At 35.9% G+C, this 24,627-nt stretch overlaps 1 protein-coding gene across 5 annotated transcripts in view; it reads left to right on the top strand.

The window, feature by feature from the left end:
• Window positions 1-24,627, top strand: part of GRIA2 (glutamate ionotropic receptor AMPA type subunit 2) — an 89,143-nt gene that overhangs the window by 57,365 nt on the left and 7,151 nt on the right. For all 5 annotated transcript variants that reach the window (XR_009274661.1, XM_058803664.1, XM_058803662.1 and 2 more), the window contains exons 7-12: window positions 8,498-8,665; window positions 8,933-9,037; window positions 9,725-9,835; window positions 10,962-11,168; window positions 11,663-12,033; window positions 16,000-16,198. Coding sequence is in view for 4 of the 5 variants with exons in the window: in XM_058803664.1 (XP_058659647.1) it covers window positions 8,498-8,665; window positions 8,933-9,037; window positions 9,725-9,835; window positions 10,962-11,168; window positions 11,663-12,033; window positions 16,000-16,198 (1,161 nt within the window). In the remaining variant the exon portion in view is untranslated. The remainder of the gene's footprint in view (window positions 1-8,497; window positions 8,666-8,932; window positions 9,038-9,724; window positions 9,836-10,961; window positions 11,169-11,662; window positions 12,034-15,999; window positions 16,199-24,627) is intronic.

Here is a 24,627-nt window from a genome sequence, read left to right as displayed (position 1 = left end):
TGGTACTCATGCAGCTATTTTGGATGGGTGAAACTGTTTCACGCTGGCACATAATGTTTCAGATTTTCTCTTTTCATGGTTGTATTTCTGGCTTCATAATCTCTTTTCCCATCCAACAAATGCATAGCTAAGATACCAAAAACACTAGATTGTTTTTACTCCTGATTTTGTCTTCAGTAATTTCACATTTTCGGGTTTTTCTTTATAGTCAAGTCATATAGTCTTTAGGCAATTATTATGAAACCATAAGTCAGGAGTAATGATGCTTGTAACTGACAGATGCTGGTTTAACTATACTGGTGCTAATTTAGCAGAAGGATTCAATACAGGTAACATGCAGAAGAAAAAATACAAACATGCATAGCACACAATTATTTACCTTGCAGAAATAATTAACATTTAGATGACACACTTATAATATGGAGCAAAGAAGAAAACAATGTGAACAAAGAAGAAAACACAGAAAACAATTATGCACACTGAAGATTCAGACGGCAGTTTGTGTAGATATAGATGACAAAGCAAAAGTGTACAGTTGATGAATTAGACATTATCTTCATTTTGGGCCTTGCCTCTTATGATTGCAGCGTGTTGGAAAATGGTTTTATAATGCAATGAATTTTAATAAGAGTTATAGGGGATATTCTGTTCCACCTGCTACAGTTTTAATAGAAAAATAGGATTGGATATACCTTAATTCATGTGGATCATAACGATTTATAAATACGATTTTTCTAATAGGTAATTTTTAGTATTTATTACAAGGTTGAACAAAGAACTGATCTGGAGTATTTTTGGATTTTATAAGTTTCTTGATAAAACTGTAGATTTTTGAGATTGTTCTGCCTGTTTTCAGTCCTTGCATTTTGGTTTTCTGGGCATAAAAAAGATACTCATCTGGCAGTTAGTTTCACTGGGCTTTCAAATCCCACTGTTCAGTCTTCTCTATTTGAAAAAATAAATACAAAAAATGTGAGCATAAAAAATTCCAGTGTGCAACTTCATGCTTCTTTTTAATAGCTTAAGGCTGTTTTGTGTAAGTAATCACTCATTCCAGCATAGCTGGTTTGGGTTGGGTTGTTGTTGTTGTTTTTCTTTGAAGAAAAGTCAATTAAAGAATGGAACATTTAGTCACTGAAAGCAATGGGTGGTTTGAGGCAATATCTGTAGATTTGTCTCAGACATGCAAAAGGCCAATTGACCCAGATCCTTCGATCCTGAAAGTGAAAGTGGCTAAACTGTGCTAAAGCAGATTTCAGAAAACCACAGAGCCAAGGTCTGATGTCTCTATGAAGCTGTGTTTCTTTGAACTTGAATCCCCTTATTCTTAGTAATTATAAATTGTTAAGGATCTTCAGCCGACAAAGTGCAGTGGATTCCACCTGCCTATTTTTCCAGGAACTCTGTATTGCCTTTTCTCAGCCAGCAATTCATCTGGATATGGTGGATATAAACAGGAAAAACTACTATTCCTTCATGATTCAAGTGTTCCTCAAGGTCAGACATAACCCTGGCCTCACAAAGATCAATGTCATTTAGGACAGTAAAGCTTGATGGAGAACTGGGGATAAGAGGAGCAGAGGGACTCATGGACAAAGATGAAAATAGGAGGAGGAGGAGGAATGATGTCATGCAAAAAAGGGGTCAGCAAAGTGAAAAGAGGCTGTTGAAATGTGAGTGAAAGACACAGAAAAGTGGTGCAGCTCAGAGCTGGAGAGGCATCTGTGACTTCAAGTTTCTCGGGTCAGGGGAATAAGGGAGGAGGAGAAGCACTGGGGATACTTGAATAAGGAGGGGAGACATGCAGGATTTTTTCTGGGGCAAGTCTGGTATTAAGGACCAATTAATGTTGGTAGCTGCCCGTATTACCTGGCATGGGGTGGCAGAAAAGTAAAAATGAAGTGTTTATTATTATTTGACAATAACTATATCTTGGTGAAATCAGGAATCTGGTGAGAATGGTGTATTCAATTCTATTAGTATTCTGCTTGGAAATTAGATTGGAGCAAACAGGAGGAAGCTTTTTATCTTGATACAGCAGGTATCTTGTTGCTGATTAGGGTAGATGAGGAGTGATAATGAACATGGGGAATTGCGGTTTAGGAATTGTTTTAGGGGTTTTTGTGTTTCTTCTTTTTTCCTATTGTTTTACATTTAAGGCTGGAACTATTACTATTAGTTTTAAATGGCATATTTTGAAAATTCTTAGAACACCACAGTGTATAGGATGAGACCGCTGATTGGATTTTTTTCTCCCTCTTTCCTCTTGGAAAAAAAAAAAAAACCCAAAAACCAAACCAAACAAACAAAAAAACCAACAAAACAGCAAACACCAAAAAATGCCAAAACCCATACTCACAATAAAAAGTCAAAGAACTCTACACATACTTCAACACTTCAAACATTCACATTAATTCTTTTAAATCCTTTTCTTGGAGTTTATCTTTTTCAGAGAATTCTTTTCCCTTTCTATTTGTACATTCTGTTCTCATTCCTGCTTGGTCTGTTTTCTGTTTTTCTGTTTTCACTACTGTGACCAAAGGCTTCAGTTTTTGCTGCTGGATCCTGCTGATTTTTAATACTGTTGAGAGTCACATACTTTGTTCTGACTTAGCCTTGAAGAAAAAGATTTTATGTATTTATCTGGTGAAAATTAAAAACTTGTATGTTTTTTGTGTTTTACAGTGAATTCAAGGTGATTTTATCATTAGCGGCATTGCTGGTTTGCATGTTTATTCTAAGTTAGAAGTAAGATTGCACAAATCATTCTAGAGTCTTACTAATTTTGCTACTATGTATATTTTCCTTAGGCACTGGCATGATTAGAATGTAGCAGCATCTTTTATAAGTGAAATGCTGTGGGTTCAATTCCAAATAATGGTTTTTTTTGTTATTTCTGTAAAACTTTATTTCAAATCCAAGTAAATGGTTTCCATTTACTATAATGGAAGACCAAAGTGCTTTAAAACCTGTATTCTCAATGTAAGATAAAGAAAAGGTAGGTACCTGCACTCTTCTTCTCCTGCTGAACTAGCACCTCTGATGACTCTAGTGAGAAGATTGTTCTGTACTGGAAGCAATCATGGGGGAGGAATTACAGTTCAGGAATCTCATTCCTATTAAAGAAGAAGATAAAATAGGTAGAAAGGCCAAGCACTTTGGGCTTTATAAATCTTGTGATCTTTGCTATATTCAGTTTTTAACAGAGTGAAAGAAGGTCACTTTCTCCTATAAATATCCTACAATGGGAGCATTAGGATAATTCCAGTGCCCCAGTCTTGTCAGTCTCTGCTGGATGTGCTGTGAGCATGTCTTTGAAATAAAAGTTAGACTTCCAGGAATTTGGGGTTTGACAAGTGCCTGTTACTGGGCTATCTGTTCTGGGTGTGCTTAGAAAGCAGCCTTTCTAAACCAAGCAAAGAGATAATTAAAACACAAAGCATGTCAATAGTCAGCAGATTTTCTGGATAGCAGTTTTGGAGCTGAACACAAGTTTTTCTAAAGTGACAGTTGCTTAAGGTGTTCCTTGCATCTCGTGCAGTATGGTACTTCAAAGCAAAAATGCCTGCTTGTTTAGGTTTTCTGTGCACACTGAGCGCTGCAGTTGTGTTTGAACAAAAGCTGTTATCAAAGTTGATGTGACTGCACAATTTTGGGAAACAAAATGTAATAAGGATAGTATATTCATTAAGATAAATAGGTCTTGGTCTCTAACCTCATCTTTTCTGAGATCAATCTAAATAATTTTTTAAACGATCAGGTAATTTTACGTTTTATTAATCTCTCTTCCTCTTTTAGTCAGGACCAGGGTTGTTATTAAAAAATTTGCAATTATTATTTCCAAATATCTTGTGTATGTATGCAGTTATTCTCAGCTGGAAGCAAGTCAGTTTCTTGCCTATTTTCACAAGAGCATCATCCTAACAAAGAGGAAGAGCCCTGCACTGTCTCCTCTGGGCTCCCTGACCTCTATCTCACATTGCAGTATTTGAAATATGGGCATAGGTAATGAAGATGCTCAGGTGCTCAAGGCCCATTTGCAGTTTGACTGGCAGCCAGCTCAGCATGCTGCTGTGTACACACCCCCATTCATGCTAAAGCCTGCACAAAACAGGTGAGAAAAAAGCCTGATTATGGGCACAGTCAAAGGCCATCTTCACTTCCAATTACACTTTTGTGCACAAGATTTGACAATGTCTCTTGTTTCTATTGGAAATAGCTCTTTGCAATTCCATGTCCTGTCAGGATGCTATGAAAGGTGCCAGGAGCTCCAGAAGGAAAGAGCTATTTCCAATCAGCTAGGTAATTTTCGGTTAGCTCTCTTATCTGTCAGACCACCTTCAGGTATTTTCCAAAGTGTGTATAATACTGTCTGTTTTAAAATAGCTCCCAGTTACATTAAAGACCTTTAAGAAGTCTTTAATGTTGCATCAGTTTGACTACACTGGAAGTGCAGGAGACAGTTGCCCAGTTCCTTCACAGTTCTTAACAAGTAACTTTGGGCCTCATTTCTTTTTTGCTTGTGTGTCTGCATATGTATGTACCTATGTTTTATGTGTAATTTATAAAGATGTAGTAATGTTTATATCAGTCTTTCTGCTTTTGTTGTATATACTAGCATTCTAGTAGAGAAGTACTTTGTTGAGGGAAAAATGCAGAAAATTGAGATCAGAGATTTTATTATAGTTTAGAGTTTATTTTGTATATTTGCTGATATAGAAATTGTTTAAACATGACAGTGGTGAAAGTGTGTTTAGACTCATTGATTCAACCCTTCTGCTCTTGCAACCAAGAACATTTCCTACATTTCCTCTCTCAGAATTTTACTGCTCTCCAAGGGAATATATTTGTATCAGATTTTAGGCCTCCTTTCTCTTATCCTCTGTTAGTGATGCAGTGCCCCGTCTCCTGCTGTTCCAACATCACCCCCATACATGGTGAGGAGCCTCCATCTGTGCCTGTTGCAGACTGATTTCTGCCTTTGTGAGCGCTGCTGCAGCTGGATCTGCCATTCTGCCTGAGCTCTCCCTAGTGTCTTGTACAGCAGCACTGCATTCTTTGATGCAGCTGGAAGAGTCCTGCCAAAATTCTCCCATTACTTTGTCTTTCTCTCTGTTGTGCTGGATTAGGGATGCATGGCTAGTTCACAGTCTGTCTGAGTGGTTTTAGCTTGTTACTGGTGAGTCTACAGTGTAAGCATCTGCACCCAAGGTGATCGCCCTGCATTCCTCCCCCATCTCAGGAGTCACTGGAGATCAAATGAGTGAAATATAAAGCACAATTAATTTCATCTTCAGAGAAGGTGTTAAACTGATCAAATGAATCACACCTTAGAATGCTTTTTCTCTTCTCTGACTCTTGAAAAAAAAAAAATCCCAAACTCAAGATAATCTGTCTCTAATCTGTCAAGGATAGATTTAGACATTGCAGATATCCAAATCAAGAGGAAAAGATTCTAAATCACAAGAAGTCAAATTCTTTTCCTTTTTTCTTCTTTTTTTTTTTTTTACATTTATGTCTTCACAATTTTATTTCTTTTCCACTGCTTAATTATATGGTCTTAATTATTTTAAATGTCTGATCATATCTCTCAGTCATGAGCACGTGGACAGGCATTGAGTGAAATGCAGGTCTAACTTGCCTTTCTTATAATATCTTACAACTTTGTAATATACATATACCAGAATATTGTTATATCCTGGGGTAGTGTTCTGCCATTTCAGCTTCAGAAGATTCAGTTACTGATATGTACAAAATAGAATCCTGGCTCTTTTAGCTAAGGGTTTCCAGTATCTCCTGAGTTACTGGCAAACATCTGAATTTACAAAAGGCAACATCTTGCCAGTTTTTCTTGGACAGCACATGCAATAACTTCTGCTTAGTCTGGGATAACTTTGTTTTGTCTTTACTTTTCAAATTCATCTTTGCAAGTGCAGCTTACATATTTTACTACAGTCTATAGAGCATTTAAGTTGAAGGTAGAAAGTTCAGTTAGAAATTTCAGTTGAAGAAAATTACATGGATATTGTGTTTTCCCTGCTTGGCAATTAAGGCATCTACTTAGGGAAAGTTATTTTCATTTGACATTTCATGCAATCTATGTTTCATAGCAAACGGCATAAAATCTTTAGGCAATTTATCTTATCAGTTTATTATCCTAGTTCTAAAATTGTGAGATGCAGGATTTTTTCTTTTGCGTATTTTTGCCATGTTTTAATTAATTTAATTTGATTCTGTAAGAACTCTAGTATAGTACCTATTTCATTTTGTAGTAAAGTTGCTGATCTTATAATATAAAGTTGAAAGGAACAGAAATTATATTGGGAGATTTACACTGCCATAAAATTGTAAGGTGTAAGACCCCATCCCACTTCCACAGAATAAAATTCCAAATAGTGCTGCTATTTATTTTAATAATGAAGATCAGAATGTGGATGAATCTCCAGGAAAACAAAATGAATCAAGGCAGGGCTAATGCATCCTTCAACTTCCAACCATTTTATTTATTATGCAGACACACACACACCTCTGCATGAGCAGGTTATTGGTCTGTCATTTCTTGTTTATGGTAATGAGTTCACTTTGGTTTAGTTTGTCAACTTTACATCAATTTATGAAGCTGTAGATAGTGTTAATGAGCCCCATGAAGGTTATTAGGAGCTGAAATGTATGCACAGTAAAGCAGCAAGGAATGATTCGTGGCCTGCTTGCTTTCCTGGCATCTCCAACAGTGCTTTTAAAGTATTTTGAGATCCTTAGATTAAAGCTGTCTTAATCTAAATTATATATGTGATGACATGCATGCACACACAGATACTGATTGATAGGCAAAGCTCTGCATAATCCTCATGTATAATTGAGCTATGAATATTCAGGTCAGTAATTAAATACTATAGAAATAATATTCTTGAGATAATACATTAAATACATCTCAATGATCCAATCAATCATAGAATAACTGAATTAGATAGCATTACACCATCTCAGTTCCAAACTCTTATTTTCTCTGCTACCCAAAGTATGTTTTGATGTTTGATGACAATGCTGTGTCCAAAGTTTCTCAGAACACTAGTGTGGCACAATATGTTTCTGTACTGCAAAGAGCAATGTTTAAAGTACTGCTGGGCAGGGTCCCTTTTTCTCCTTATCTCCTCATCTCCAAATTCATGCACACCATTTAAGCACTGGTGCTCCAGTAGGAGGAAGTCGTAGTGACTCCAGCCAGTCTTTCACATCATTCTTCTGCTGTTCTGATCCCTTTAAATATTTCTGTACAAGTCACTGAGAAAACTTTATTGAGAAGATTGACACCGATCACTGAGCGCACTGATCTTTAAAAAAGAGTTCTACTTTCCTTTTTTTTTTCCTTTTCTAAGGTCTGACAGTTGCACACAAAAGTTAATCTCAATTCGGGAGCTTGCTTTCGTTACAATTACAAGAGCCTTCTGCATGACTTGAGCCAACTAATTAAAATTCTCATTAAAGTCTGAGCCATTGAAGCAAAGAGCTAATACATCATTTCTCTCCACTTTACAATTTATATATTTTCAGCATCTAATAGCTTTCACAGGGATCATTCCATTCATTCATATGCCTCTAAGTGGTTGTATTCTGGCCCATATTTCCAAAAATGGCTCTTTATATTTGGCATAACTGCGGTGTTCCAGACTCAAAAAAGCCATCCAACAAAGTCCTCAGTGTATGTGCACATGTGGTTTCAGTTCAGTTAGTTATTTGAGATGTAAAATTTTCCAGTCACTGAAGATAAATGCTTTTGACCATTTAGCCCCAGTTACTGATGCATGTGATGACAGGATTCCTCTCTGATGTCTCAGAAGTTGTAAAGCTCCTTATATTATGTCAGTTTAGGGGCTCTTCCTCACCTATATTGCTGTTTGAGGGACACCACTTCTTCCAGGCATCTCTGCCTCAAAACTGTGGTGTTGACAAGGTATTGCACACATGAAAGTAGCTACCCCTGAGATTTTATATTTAATGGGAAAAAGTTAAATGCATCTATAGACAAATACATGCTCTTTGGGTTTGTGTTTATATGTCTGGGAGGAGATGAAATCTCAAGATCTGTGAATAAATGCTTCTCCATGAAGCGTGTAATCAGAGGAACAACTTCTTATTTTTACAGACTAGCTCAGGTTAAACACTGAAAATTATTTCTTTTTTTCCATTTTCACCTGCACGGACTTCCAGCCATATCTGCACACAGGACTATTACACAGCTGTAAGTGAGAAAAAATGTAACTCACACTGAAAACATCTGTAAATCTTTAGCTCAGGTCTATTGGCACTGTCCCTTACCATTCTGATGAACCCTAGATGAATTTTCACAGATACCCCTCAGAGGGTAACTAAGGAAAAAATTGATTGATTTCAAGCATATCTTACTATCCTTTCTAGTGTTTAATGGATCACCAAGTGGATTGGAAGGTATACTGAAGCTGAAGACGGTTTTTAATTAAATATTTTCACTTCTTTTCAGTATACCTCTGCTCTGACCTATGATGCTGTTCAAGTGATGACAGAAGCTTTCCGGAATTTGCGTAAACAGAGGATTGAGATCTCCAGAAGAGGAAATGCTGGAGATTGTCTTGCAAATCCAGCTGTGCCCTGGGGTCATGGTGTAGAAATAGAAAGGGCGTTGAAACAGGTAGCTTCCCTGGAGTGGGTGTTGGGATGAATGCATGTGAGAAATGCTTGAAAATATCTTCTAGTCTCCTAAGCTGTCTGAATCTTGCTGGGAATAATGTGGATGTGAAGTCCTCAGGCACCTGGCTAAGATAATATATTGCATATAAAATTGTCTCCTACATTATTGTTTTTGAAATTTCAATAATCATTTGAGGAAATAAAAAACCCATCTTCTGAAAAGAAACAAGCTTAATTCTTCTACCACTTGCATCTTCATCTGTTATAGGTTCAGGTGGAAGGGCTAACAGGAAACATCAAGTTTGATCAGAATGGAAAGAGAATCAATTTTACAATAAACGTCATGGAGCTCAAAAGTACTGGTCCTCGGAAGGTAATTTGAATTGTCTTATAGTGTCTTTAAAGCAATGGGTTAAGGTAGGTACTGAAACATTAATTAAAGCAGAAGTTGTGATAATAATTATTCATAGGTGTATTCTACAGTGGTCTTGCAGAATGAAGTAAACAAATGTAATATTCCTTTCTAACAAATATGAATTATTATTTCTGGTAAGTACTATGTAAGAGTGTTGTTCTTTCAGTTTTGTGGATGAAACTTTTTTCTTTCTGATCTGAATTGCTAAATATGAGCCAGCATTTGGAAAAAGATGCTTCTGAATGACAAAAGCTGGATACAGCTTTTAGTAATGTTTTTATAAATGTGTTTGTGTTTCTGCTCCAATTTCAAATCTCTCAGGGAAAAACAGTTTCTCATGTTTTGCTAATCTGGAGTATTTAAATTTTACAATGTATGATGTTTATACTAAAACCTGTTAATATGTGAATAAGAATGATGTACCTGTTCTAGAACAAGTAATGTAAACAAATGTCATTAGTTCAATCTTTTTGGTGTTTGTTGTAGCTTTTCACTACATAAATAGAAATTCTTACAGTGGTAAAGAATCCATAGCTGAAATAGTTGTCTGTGAGCACAAATCAAGGGCACAGTAATAACATGCTTTACCTTTTCCAGAAAAGTTCATATTCACTAGTGTCTGTGCATCCTATACACTCTCTTTAGATTGGATATTGGAGTGAAGTGGACAAAATGGTTGTGAATCCTCTTGATGGCCCTCTTGGAAATGAATCTTCAGGACTAGAGAATAAGACTATTATTGTCACCACTATTTTGGTAATTAACCTCCTATTTTGTCAGAAGACAGTCTGTCCAACAATGATTTGTTTCTCGACATTCTGTTAGTTTAAATGTACTGTCTTTTTATTATTTGAGCTTGTGAGCTGTTGCCTATTGTGAAACATAATAAAATCTAGAAATTAGGGAAATGTATGGGATTCAGCACGCGGTTTTGATTTGTAGAGGATGAATGGTCTTTGATTGAGCAGCCTAGAGAGTTATGGTTTTTAAAACTGAAAATGGAAATTAATACCTGGTTTCAAAGGAGAGGAACTTTCTGAGAGGCAGAGAATTTAGAGAATAGATTTTAGAGAATAGATTTTGACAAACAGCAAAGAGACTGGTTCTTATGCTTCAGGATTGTAGCTGCTATGGATTGGTAAAATGTAAAATTAAACATTAAATATTATATTCTGGTTGTTTAGAAAATTAAATTATATATTATTATAAAAGAGCATTTTTCTGTAAATTACATAGCTTGTTTATCAGTTTGAACAACCCATAGGTTAGCATAGGAATTTCTCTGGATGCAAGAACAGTCCTGTAGCAACTAAACAAAGAGGAAATACATTAATCCAATTTATGACTCATCACCAATTTTGCTGATGCTAGAACTTTAGTGCATAGTTATAGATATTTTACCTATTGTTTGTATCACAATTTAATAAAAATATAGCCTTGAGAGCCTCAAGTGTTTCCTCAGAAAGAGATGTGGTTGTGAAATAGAAAATAATTTTCTTGTATAAGACAGCAACAAAAACAACTAAATAATTTGCCTTCTTCCATCCAAACTGTATGAGAGAAAGAAACTGATTTCGGAATTTACTCTTTCTTCTCTGAATGCGTAACTCCTGTTAACATTCATGGTCATTATTAACATACTTCTGGGAATCACTGTGCCTGTAAGTACTGCCATTTGTGTGTGGTTCTGGAGAATGCAGCTTTTAAATGTGTTAAAGACATGTGCCATTCATAATTAACAACTAACTTACACATGGCATGTATGATTCAGATGGTATTGGCTCTCTTTTTCCACGTGTAAAAGGGAACATACCAATCTGTGAAGTGTACAAGAGATGCACCTGTCTCTGTCAAGTAGCTAAGGCAAGTTCTTTCTGTGCAGGAGTCCCCATATGTCATGATGAAGAAAAATCACGAAATGCTTGAAGGAAATGATCGATATGAGGGCTATTGTGTGGACTTAGCTACAGAAATTGCTAAGCACTGTGGATTCAAATATAAGCTCACAATTGTTGGGGATGGCAAGTATGGGGCAAGGGATGCAGACACGAAAATCTGGAATGGGATGGTTGGAGAACTTGTTTATGGGGTAAGAAAATTTTCTATAATAAAGCTATTAAAGATGACTAATGGAAGGAGTGGGATTTGGTTTCATTTTCTCTATAGAGTGTAGGAAAGTTGCCTACTTAATTTTTCAGTAATTAATAACTTTTAATGGCATGAAAAAAATTGAAAATAAAACATTAAATTAAATTTCAGATACAAATAAAGTTGGGGGAATGTGGATGCATATTTCATCCTTCTCACCAGGTGAAAAGCAAAGTACTTTGCTAAACTTTTAAATGGCATATGCTGTTAAAATGGCGTATGTGAAAACAAAAGCTTGGAATGCACCAACCATATGGCTCTATGTATTTCAGTACAAGTTCAACTAAAAATTTCTGAAATTCTCCACAGGATGTTCTCAGTGAAACAAATGTCTCTGCTGTCCTATTTTCTATTTGTGAAATGCCATAGAAACTGAACCATTTTTCGCTCTGTTCATTGCATTAGCTATTATTTGCTTTTTTTCTTCCTTTACAGAAAGCCGATATTGCAATTGCTCCATTAACTATAACATTGGTGAGAGAAGAGGTGATTGACTTCTCAAAGCCCTTTATGAGCCTGGGGATATCAATAATGATCAAGAAGCCTCAGAAGTCCAAGCCAGGAGTGTTTTCATTTCTTGATCCGTTAGCATATGAAATCTGGATGTGCATTGTTTTTGCCTACATTGGGGTCAGTGTAGTTTTATTCCTGGTCAGCAGATTTAGCCCATACGAGTGGCACACTGAGGAATTTGAAGATGGAAGAGAAACGCAAACTAATGAATCAACTAATGAATTTGGGATATTTAATAGTCTCTGGTTTTCCCTGGGTGCCTTTATGCAGCAAGGATGCGATATTTCGCCAAGGTTGGTTACTCACTCATTTCAACTTTGTGCATTTTTTGGTCTCAGCCATCTCAGCCAGAAGAGGTTCGTGGTGCATATATTTTCATTCTTGGAGAGAAATTAATTGCAATGATTTTTCCTTCCCTAAAGTCACAGAAGTCCTTGAAGTGAAAGAACTTGTCTGTGACATAGGGTCTGGATGTAGCTGATCGACTTTGCCTTAATGTCGATCATAAATCTGCCAAGTGAAGTTATATACACCATGCAGAGACTGTAAAATGCATAAGGTTCACATCATTCCATGCCTTCTTGGAGGGGTACCGTGTTTTTGCTGCATATTCCCATTTTACAGTTGACAGTGCATACGGTTCACCACAACTGTAATGGGAAAAAAGGATTACAAACTAGTCACGAACTACAGAGGCAGCACTTTCCCTCTAAAATTCACTGCATATCATAACATGGTTAATGACACACTCTTATTCCCCAAAAGAGCCCTGAACTGAAGTAGAAGTCCTGTGATGACTCTAATTTCATGTAGATATTTGCAAATCACTATTTTTTTCCATGGCCTAGTTTTAGACAAGTCACAAAGGAAATGATGAAAACGAATCTGAAGGTCCAGTTTATAAGTGCTTAATTCCTCATGGATTTTCTTCTACTTTTATTTGGGACAACTGTAAAGCACTTAAGTTAATTCCTTTGCAGTTCATTAAATATTCTATTTTGCTTGTGCACAAGTCACAAGTAGTTCCAGCCTTGATTCAGCGAAATGGTGAGTAGGTAGGTAAATAACTGCTTGCTGCTTGAAGGAAATACAGTAACAATTTAAATAGGGCAGCCAGGTTTAAGGAATTCGAACCAGAGGACTTAGTTAAAACTGCTTGTTATAATTGCGTTTCTTATAAACATCCTGGAGTAAGACAGGGAACAGGTCAATTTGTAGTGAGTCTAGTGGTTAGTGGTCAAAATAAATCAAAGCAAGGGAGCATTTCTTAGATATGAAGTCATGCGTCCCAAAAGGTGACAGCAGGTTTTCAAGTTGTTCTACCACAGAAATAACAGCATTTATTGTGTGAGAACTTAAGCAATTCTCTGTAAAGGCTGTTGTATCACAATGGGAGATGCCAGCCTTTATGCTGAAAGATGCAACGCATTTGGCACATAACCCAGTGAGAATTGTGTACAAGAGACAAATCAGTGAAGAGGGCAAATCGCTGCAGATCATGAGAAGTTGTGTAAATTTCACTCCTGTGGGGTTTTTGTATTAATTACACACTTCACAGTTGGAGTTGCCTGCTAAGTCACATATTAGTACAAAATTATTTTTATTGAATCAAGGCTGTAGTAGAATTATGATCTTTTTCTTCTTATCATTATTATTTTACCATCTATGAAAGCACAATGGTTGCTTTATATGGTTTGAGAGGTTTTGAAAGGTAGTGCAAGAATACTGATAGCAAATGGTCATCATAAAAGGTGCATGAAACTCAATTTTGGATATGCAATATTAAGTTTCAGTGAAGCATTTTTATTTCATTGAAACCATAATTTTGAGGAAGGTGGTTAGTTTGTATATTAAACATTTATTATAAAAATAGAAAAGGGCTGAAAAACACTTGTTGTTTCTGGTTTTGCACCAAAACATTTCACTATGGAATTTGAACTGCCTACAGATGAATCAGATTAAATATGAAAAGGACTATCTTCAGGCATGAACAAAATACCTCTCTGAAGCTAATTTTGCCTTACTGCAATCATTTCTGTAATAAAAGTGACAGCTGCTCTAAGACTTTTAAAGGAGACAGGTTACTAGGGTTCCCTGGCTCTGGAATAGAAGGTGGTGCTGAGTAAGACTGGACCACCTGGACATGGTATGTAGTGGCACTCCCAATGTTGCCTCATGGGTAGTAGAGGAACAAAAGAGTAAAATAATATATGATGTGATAATTATAACTTAGAGCAAAGTTTTCCTCATCTTTTCTGAGATGTGAGTGTGCTCTGCATTCTGCCAGATAATACCTTTCAAAGTACAAAATATGGTGCAGAAATTTATGTAATTTTTACACAGAAGTTTTTATTTTAGTACTTAAAGGCATAGTAAATTAAGGGTTTCTAAAGTGTGAGTTCATGCCAGCACATTTTAGAAACTTTTCCAAATGTACATAAAAAAGAAACTGCTCATTTAACTGTGACAGACTACCTGGGGAAATTTTGAATGAAAATGACACCCCAAATAATTTTACTTGTAAAATGCCATGTGGGAGCATAATTTCTGTATTGGTATTAAGCTTATTCTTTTTTCACAAATTCAGTGGGAACTTTGCTCACAGATCATGGACATTTGAAAATTATTGTCTCTTATAGAGGGTGTCATGAATACAATACAAAGTGCCATCAAGTTGGCAGTTATTAAGTACCTATTGACAGATTTTACCTTGCAAATACACAATATAATATATTCAGTATATCTTATAACTCTATATTTTCTTGTAGAATTACTTTATATTCCAATTACCTCCATTTCAAAATAAGTATGTTACGTTTTTTCAAAGGTGACAGAAAGCATTTTTGCAGAATACAGCTCCCTTTAGAATGAGCTTGAAATAGATTTTTTTCTATGGTCTTTTGAATAACTGATTTTGGGCCTTATCTGACTTGATTTTCATGTAGGAGAGTGAATTAGTGAGTCTGTTGTGACATGGAATGAATCTTTTAATGTCAGAATTATGACAGAGATTTTATGCAATAGCAATTAGAAAAAAATTATTTGTCCAGAATTCATTCTATTTAATTTTGTTCCTAGCTTGGTCAATCCACTTTGCATAACTGTAATTTTTAAATGTATATATATCTATATATAGTTATATCTATATACATTCTATGTCATAATTAGTTTGTGTTCTCATTCACAGTACAGTAGGCTGGGTGAGTGATTCCTAATTTGTTTACTTAATAAATAGAGGAGACACACCAAGACAAACCTAGGCTACTGCAGTGTCCTAGTACTAGACTTTTAACTACATGTACATTTCTGCCAGATAATTAAGCATATCGCCAAAGATTATGTACTGCTTCCTATAATGCCTTGTTTGGGAACAAAGTGGTAATTAATTTCAAACTGTAAAGAACCATGAAAAAAATGCTAAGTTTGACAATAATGTTATATTGATATTTCTCTTATACTAGTTTTCAATTCTTGAAAATTACTGAGTTGTGTGCTTTACGCTGTCTTGTATATTTTCTTGAGTTCTCTTTTCTTCTTTCTTCTTGAGCAGGAGAAGCAAAACACAGATCCATAAGAGCCCACCTGCTGCTGTTATAAACATCAGATTATTATTATTCTTTTTAAAAAAATATACTTTCTTCACCATTTTTCTGTATTATCACTAATTGTTTCATGTCCAGTCCTCGCTTTGTTAAATGCTTGTATCTTTCAAAAGTCGCGTGCACTTCCTAGCCTATAGATATTCCCTGGGCAAGCTTTTCTTACTAATAATGCTATTTGTTTCTCAGTACAGATTGTGCACAGCAGCATAAGCCATTGTTTTGTGCAAATCAGTCTTTGTCTGAATGTCTTAGGAAAACAATCAAGGCCTTTGATTTTAAAGCGCATATTGGTTTATCTGCTGATTTTGTTTGATCCTCATCATAATGTCACACAAAATCACTTCAGAGGGAACAAAAAGTTTGTGTTAAATATAGCACATTATGATGGAAGCAGTTTCTTTCAAGGATTGTCAAAACTTTGAAGAACTGGATCACTAAGTTCTTCCAGAAGTAAACTCTGGAGTCCTGATTTCAGCAGAGTCCCAGGAGATCCAGTGGAGAATGCCTTGATTTCCCATCTGGTGTGCAGAGCTGGACTCTGAGATAGCCTGAAATGCTTCCCTGTATTATACTGCACCCTTTGCATAAAACTGATAACGTGTTCCTTTTTGGGTGTTTCCATTTCCCTTTACAAATGCATTTCATACTTGTTACTAGGTCCCTGTCGGGGCGCATTGTTGGAGGTGTGTGGTGGTTCTTTACCCTCATCATCATCTCCTCCTACACGGCTAACTTAGCTGCCTTCCTGACCGTGGAGAGGATGGTGTCTCCCATTGAAAGTGCTGAGGATCTTTCCAAGCAAACTGAAATTGCTTATGGGACATTAGATTCTGGCTCCACTAAAGAGTTTTTTAGGGTAAGAATCTCTACTTTTTAGATTTTTTTTTTTATTGTTTTAAGTAGGTCTTCACTCATGTAAATGTGTTTTCCCTTGATTTTATTAAAAGATTGCTATGAAAGGTGTGATTTACATAGCTCAACTCACAAATATAGGTGTTCCTGTCTATTTTTAATTGCTGCATTTTATTTTTATATGCAAATATAAGGGTCTTGATATAAATATGCAAAGCAAAATTACTTAAAAAAACACTCCACTATGCAGTGAAAAACAAGGTATGTTTGAGGAAGGAAGTTGTTGTCATTTATCTGCTTAATAGCTCTACTATATTTTAGGTACCCATACAGTGAATAAAAGTATGGTAAAGGTGTATATTCATGTCTTAATAAGAATATTCTACATGATTTTTCAAGCTTGCCAATGGAGAATGGGATATAATCCTTCTGACTTCTGTAGAATATACATGCCTGTTTTTATATGTAGAAAACAGTTCTTACTTTGCATTACATTAATGCCTTGGAAGCCTGTCAGTCCTCACCCTCTACCTCTGGGTATTGCAGTTTTAAAAATACATGAAACTTTCAGTGTGTGAGTCTTAGGCTGCCCTTGAGACATCAGCTAGCCTGGTGAAATCCATCCAGCAAATGAGTGAGAGACTAAGGCTGCTGAGAAAAAAACCCAGAACAGCCTCGCCTTGTCTGTGTGCTCCATGTGTCTCTCACTCTACGTAGAAAGTGCATCTGAAGTACTAAAATAGAAAGAAACTTCTGTTTTCATGATTTTTAGTGCATGATGTTACATTTAACAAAATATATTTTAAAATAGTTCTAAATAATTCATTTACATTTCAGGCATACACTGACATGAAAATAAAATTAAACAGGTTCTCACAGATATTTTTTATATGCTGTATAATTAGAGCAGTAACTGCTAGATTATGGTTTTCACTGGGTCCTGTAATGCATACTTAACTGGTAATGGACACTAATTAGGAATCATACTTGACTCAACTGTAAAAAGTTTCTGATTCTGAAGTTAGGTTCAATAATAATACCTGCTGCTGATTGCTTTCCTGTTGGCTAAACCAAAACTAAAATCAGGTGTACAAGCTGGTAAAAATGAGACTGTGTTTGTGTTAAGTGTGTTTAGAAGCATTTGGAAGTACACAGGTAGGTTTTTAGTTTTGTGAACCTAAACCTTTTAGAACATGGCTTTACTTGGGATTGAATGTGAATTAACAGTAGGTCACTTCTTCTGAATAGTTTATCTTTAGAGATTTTGAATAGTTTATCTTTAGAGATTTTTTTGTTTCTTTTTTAAACAAAAAATATTTTTATGTGCATACATTAGTATCTAGTTGTACTCTTATCACATATGTATGTATTTCCACTTTCATACAGCTAGTGTTCCTGGTGATTGCTTGAGAATTAAAAGCTTACTTGTGTAAAAATTAGGTAGAGGCTTTGTGAGGGGATATTCTTCATCTTTTGTTAAGTTATTTTTGACTCTGCACAAACAAGACTCTAATGATCTCTGGAAATTTCTACTCAGCAATTTCTATCACAATTTGGTACATTATGTGCAAAACAACTTCTTAACCTGGTGCATCTATATACTATTTGCTGAAAACCTCTTAGACTTGTCCAGTTACTTTTCAAGAAATAACAACTGTCAGAAAACTGTCAGAATTTCTTTTTAAGAGGCCTGAAACTCAAGTTCTGAGAATGATACGCTCTGCTGAAGACAATGTGAAAGGAATCTTTAGCATTAAGGAGACTAAAATTTCACCCAGAGTATATATCTGTATTCCAGCTGGGTTGGACTGGATGTGTGATTTTTATATGACCTGAAATTAGCACTCAAATTCTTTGAATAGCTGAAAACAACTTGAGTATATTTTTAGCAGCAAGCTAAAATGGTCTGGCTTCTTCTCTGTCACTCTCAGAAATTAAAAAAAACATATGGGGTTTTTCAGTCAGTCTGTTTTCAGGAAGTGGTGTTATTTACAAGTTTGTTTTCTGTCAATGGACTGTGTACTGAATCTTTCCTAGTAGAGCCCTAATTCCTGGGGCAGCACAAAATAAAGGGCAGTTGGGTACTGGGGACGAGAAGGGTACACTGAATTATCTTTGCTACTAAAACATGGTTTGTGATAATACATTACACAATTGAAGAAGAGATGTTTCACAGTATTTTTCAAAAAGAAACTCTCAGCAATTGCCCAGATGGTAAAAGTTAGCTGAAAAATCCTCTTCTGAATAGCTGAATATAATTGTGTGCCATGTTAATGGAAAGAGGTGAGATCAAGCCTTTTTCTAGCTCCTGTCACTGCTCATCACCTATCCAGCAGACAGTAGGCATACAAGCTAGTCCACGTCTCTTGGGGAATAACATGCTTGGTATTCATGAGAAAAGGATGCACTGCCTTTGCCCTTTACCCCAATTTAGGTAGGCTCCCTAGCTTTAAAGGTGGCATGGAGCAGTTGAGATATTCTTGCCTGCAGTGCGTAGAGCATCAGTTGGCAGTGCATCAAGAAACAGAACTGATAAAAAGGAATGAAAAAGCATTGTGCCCTGGTGTTTCTAGTGCTGCTTTAAGATGAGAAGCAGAAGCTTGGTACATCCTATATAGGAAATACCAGTACAAAATAATGGATTTTTAAATATTTTTAAAAGAAAAAAAAGTGACAAATAAAAACTATTGACACAAACATCAGCAAGATACTATTACTTGTTAGTAATAATCTTATAGATAATTTTATAGCTATAAGTATACAGAGACAGAATTTTTTCTTTAATGGCATATCTGTCAGGTCTCTGTATATAGCAGAATGTGTAGTAGCTTTCCTCAGGAGACCTCAGAGTTGTCACTAGCAGCATCTCAAGTACAATCCAAGTCTAAAGAGCTCTGTTCCACTGAGTTGGGATATTTACCACTTCTGATATTTGCTAATGCTTCTACTTTATAGATAGTCCTTGTAGAGTTCTTAGTGCAATTGAGAGCTAAACAACGGTATGTATTGCATTGCTTTTGCGTTTTCTTTTGGGTTATGGGCAAAACAACAAAGGATGTGTGGCCATGGTTTCCCCAAAATGCATTTTTTCTCAAGTCAGTAGTGGATTGTAGAGGTGAAGAATGCAAGTCTGCAAGCACCACTGGGAAGACTCGGGAGTCTTTTCAGTTGTTCTTGTGCAGGTGCATCATCACCCCTCTAATTGCTGGGACACAGGTGCTGCGTGATGGAGAGGTAAATGGTGGCAGTGGAGCGTCGTCACTCTGGTACGTCCTGGTGGCACTGTCACAGTCCCACACTGTCCTTGTCTTCGGTGATTTCCCACTTGGTACGTGCATTAGCCAGGGCACAGAGCTGAACTGGGAAGGGGGGAGAAGTCACTAACCCAACAAGACAGTCTGCTCTCACCTGCTGCTGCAGAAGCAAGTTTTAAAGCATTGTCTGTATGTGCTAACTCCTGAAGTTGCCTCGCTTGCTTTCATGGACTGCAGCACTGGAAGAAGGAATCCAAGTAAGTATGAAGGCATTCACTGGAACATTGCCGTGCTTCTCACCTGCTTGAAGGCATAATGAAAATTAATGCCAAAATGACACAACGAGAACAAAAGTTAATTATTTTTACGGTTCAGTCATATTTTTGCTATATGCCTCGCTCTGTTCATTAAAGATATGTACAAATTGGGTAGACGAATGAAATCAATCATCCTACCTATTTTTTCATTCCAGAAGATGAATTGTAGCTAGTTCTATAAGTAAGGTAATAAAGCATCTCAAAAAAAAAAAAAAGTGCAGAGCAATAACTTGATTAATTTACTGTCTCTCTGCATTAGTTTTTATTTAAAATATCTTCATATGTACCTATTTTTCAACCAGCAGTGTGACATGGACAGACCAATCTGTTTCACTGTAACTGTTTTGGTGGCCTTTAAGAATAGATCCTGTGCCAAAATGAAAGCAGCAGAACTGCTCCATATCAAAGTATACTTTACCTTTCACTGAGAAGACTGTTCAAGAGTTGTTTATTCTTGCTGAAGGTGCAAGAGTTACAGAAAGAAAAGGTGGACATTGGAAATATGCTGGAAGGATGACAATCCTTTTAATCTTGTAGAGAAATCCTCTCACACAGTGGAAGGCCAGAAACAAACATAAGAGCTGACAGGATCTCTTGAGTCATTTCTCCTACAAAAGTGTTATCTGTTGGAAGGCAATGAAAATTTTGCCTGAAAGAAAATAGCAATTTCTTTTCTGAGTACCTTCAACAAAGTCCAGTGCCTCTGCTTTTATAAGTATTTTAAAATATTTTATAATTTGTAAAAGTATTTATGTTAACAATTGCATTACAAGACGGAATGCAAAAAAAAAAAAAAAAACAACTGAAATTTCTAAAAGAATAACAAACCAAAACCACAGGAAATCTTTAGTGAGAAGAGAAGAAACATGTTCTTTTTTTATTAAATTGAAGTAAAAAACTATGAATCATACCTCAACCTCAATTTTTGAAGTGTGAGATGTAGAAGAATTATAGAAGATATATTTCCAGAGTTTCATTTTGGCTAGCTCCACAGAAGCCTCTGAGAGGTGAAGGAGTTGAAAGACTCAGCCATGAAATATCCTGTAGCATTTACCATGGGCTCTGGGTGACACCTGGAGAGGCAGAGAGGCTGAGGACTGGTACTTCATGCAGAGCAGATGTGGCTGGAGAGTGTGGGTTTGGCTCTTTGGTTTGACAGGAGGAAAAGGTCCATAGCTAAAATAGTGAGGAGAGTCAGATCTGAGCACTGAGTTGGTGCAAGGACTGCCTTTGCACCCAATAGCATAATAATGAAGATATGCTTGTACTTTTCTGTGATAGACAGGGTTCAAGTGATTAATTTTCACTTGTGTCTTGTTTTTTGAGGTCCTTGCATCTGCAGAACACAGAAGAATTGATTTAGGCCATATTGAAAGTTATTTTAAAAGAAAGAATGCAGTAATCAGTACTTTTTTTCCCTCAAAGCATCTCTTTTTGTTATTTTTCAGTTTTTTGTGGGTGTTTTTTCTCTTTCCACATTACACTTGCTATGGTTAGAAACATCTTTTTTTTTTTCCAGACTATATGTATTTATAGGTAGTTTATTCTCCATTTTTACAGTATTTTGTAATTATTATGCAGATTTTTTTATTTTCAGTGTTTATTTTCCCAATGTATTAATCCCAAAGGAGCAGAAATGTACTTTGTTTGCCATCCAAGATCTTAGTTTCCTTTGTAGAAAGGCATTAATATTTCTTTATCTTTTTCTGGAAATAATTTTCTCCCAATTCTATCACACTTGGTAACCATTTTGATCATAGTGACAGATCTGTGCTTCTTTTGTTTCTTTGCCAACCGATGGTTTCCAGTTTTATGCAGATTTTCTTATTGCTCCCAAATTGTTGGATAATGCTTTTTAACTAGGAAGTTCCATTTATATCATTCTAGTGATCAGAATTTTCCACTTCTTATATAAAATAAATAAATATAATGTTTCCATAGTCTATGTTTTGACATCTAAATTTCCTTTCCTACCAATCCTAGTCATTTCTATCTTGTAATGTTTTCACTTTAAAGTGTCATCTGAAGCTGTGCATGCTGTGCAGTATTTTCACCAAAAGAGCAGTAGTTTCAGTGCTTTCATTCCTCATTCCAGGCAGTGTGTTTATGGTTCTAGAGTCCAAGAACAGCATTTGCAGTTCTCCGTAGATTTGTGACAGCTTGAGAAAGCACTTTTGTGTTTTGGATTTGGTTTATTCCCCCTCCCCCAGTATGGGTACAATAAGCTCTTTTTCCGGATTTTAGAAATTAAGTTTTTGTGATATTTATCTGAGTTTTTAAAGAAATGACATTGAATTGATCTGCTTTGATTTTATGCTGAATGTAGAGAGGAATGTCAATTCTGAGGAAACTGAAATTAGTAAGTCTCAAAGGCGGAGTCATTTCAGCAGTTATTTTAATGGAAGTTAAATTATTTGGGAGCATACTTTTGTAAGAACAGCCTTGGTCACTTAACTCCTTAAACCACATGGAGAATATGATGATTATATAAGGTCATTGTCCTGCACATTTCTGGAGAAAATTATTTCAAGTGAACTTTTGAGGAATTAATTCATGAAGTAGAATGCTTTAGATTTTTTATTAGTAAGACCTAATATATTACAGATATTTTGGTAGGTCAATTAAGTAATGGAAACTGAATTGCCATAAAACTTCATCTTAAGAAGTTTTTAACCATTACTGAATAAATATATCCATATCTTACAAAATTTAGAACTTATATTTATTTGAATTTACCTTAAGTATTCACTCAGTATAAACATAGGGTTTTAAAGTACTTAAATCTTCAGCTAAATTAATGAAAAAATTAGTTCTTTTCTGTGGGTTTTTTCTTGACCTATTAATATTTGATTTACTGAGTAAATTAACAAGTTTGGGCTTTCGTTACACTTTCTTGCTACTGGTGCCATTATGACTTCCTGTCCTTTTATTCAGTATGGAAGGTCAACAAGATGATTTCATAAATCATGTTTGAGAATTGGAGATCTGCTCCCGCAGTACAAGATCATCATCTAGTAGAATGTTAGTAGTTTGAGGAGCTATTTCTGTCAAAGGCATGCTAATTACAGCACCCCAGTTTTAAGAATAATAGGCCTTTGAATGTCAAAATAGAAAAGTTATCTGATGACCCACAAAATAAAGTTGATACAGCTTTGCATAAATTAATTTCCTAATTAGTTTCTTAATGAAAGTAGTATTCAACATTGGAATTGGATGTGTACTCTGTAATAATAAATCATAAAATAAATTTTAGATATAATAAAGTTATCCCAATATATTGTAATTGTGTGGAATAATTATTAATATTTATTAATCTATATTAATTATATACTTATTATTTTTAAAGTTTATTTAACAAAATTTATATTATTGTTATTGTTTTCATAGTCAAAATGCTCAGTGTTAACATCATACTTTAAAAAAAAAAATGTTCCTGAGACATCTTTGTATCAGTGTATTGCTGTAGAAGTCATTAGTAACAGGACAAAAAATGTTCATTGTGAGTATAAGGGTCTTGTACTGCTGTGTTGGCATTGATTGCAATACCAAAATTGCAATTAGCTTCTAACATCTCATGCATACACTGAGTGTCACCTTGCCATCGCAATCAGCCACAGTAATTAAGAGCAATGCAGGTCATTTCCCTCCTCTTGCATTCTTGTATGGCAGTCTAGAATGGTTCTGTTATTGGTAGTGCATTTGTAGGGTGGAAGCCCAGCTTGCACACAGGGCATCCTGTGTGTACAAAGAATGCTAGATGGCTTCTTAACACTGGCATGTTCTACATCTACAGCTCTGCCTTTCAAATAAATACAAATTCTGAAAATAATGAAGGAAGTAAAGTGGCACAGTTCTGAAAGCACATTGTATTACTACATGTATTGTGTAGCAATATAAAAAGAAATCTAGAAGTCACCCATATTCCCTACAGAGTGGCTCACTGCTCCTATTTTTTTAGGAATCTAGACAAAGCCAAGGACTAGGTAGGGATCCAGACTGGGAACTGTATGAATTCCTGTTTTCAGTGTTCCTGGCTGCAGAGGACAGCACGGTCATGGCCAGCCCCAGTTCCATTATCTGGTGATGTTCTTATGGAATGTCTTACAGATTTTCATTTTCGTGATTGCTGGGTCAGATATTCCTGCCTTCATCCCTACAGCAAGGGCCCTGTGAGCCATCTAGTGGGAGGTTTCTTTTTAACACTTGACCCTTTGCGAAATCTGTTCCTTTTCCTGCTCGAATGCCCAGCCAATAGTACACAGTGATGGTTTACTTTGTGAATTGCCTCTTCAAAACTGGTGCAATAGATTTTTTAGGATTCATCTGGTTTTTAGGTTCTTATGCCTGGGGATCTTTTGGCTGGGAAAAAAGCAATATGTATGCAATATGGTAGATGTTCCAATAATCTGAGAAACTCACTGTGCCTTCAGCACACAGTTATTTTTCTGTCATTCTGTTATGCTGAGTATGTCCAAGTCTTTTGGTATATATGGGTCTGCAGGGTATGTATAGATCAACAAATTAAAACATGAAACAACTGGTCTGCAAGTGAAGTGGCAAAAAGCCAGCTGTGCCAGTGTGTATGTAGATTCTGGTAATATTTAGAAAATTTAGATGTTAGAGATCTTTTAGTGGTTCTTGGTACTGCCAGAACCTTTTATACTAGTAGACATACAGAGACCATGGAGAAATCTGAGCCTCAGAATCTTCCTAGACTACATTTCTGGACCTGAAGATCAGGGTAAGTCTGGGAGAATGCTAATGCTGTACCACAAGAACAATGAAGTCGTGGGAAATTACTGGTGGTGTTACTGATGCTTTTATACTTAATTCACTTATTTTTTAAATGGTGTCATTATACA

The sequence above is a fragment of the Ammospiza caudacuta genome, chromosome 4, assembly GCF_027887145.1.
Source record: "Ammospiza caudacuta isolate bAmmCau1 chromosome 4, bAmmCau1.pri, whole genome shotgun sequence".
Taxonomy (NCBI): Eukaryota; Metazoa; Chordata; class Aves; order Passeriformes; family Passerellidae; genus Ammospiza; species Ammospiza caudacuta.
This window is presented reverse-complemented; position numbering and strand designations above follow the sequence as displayed.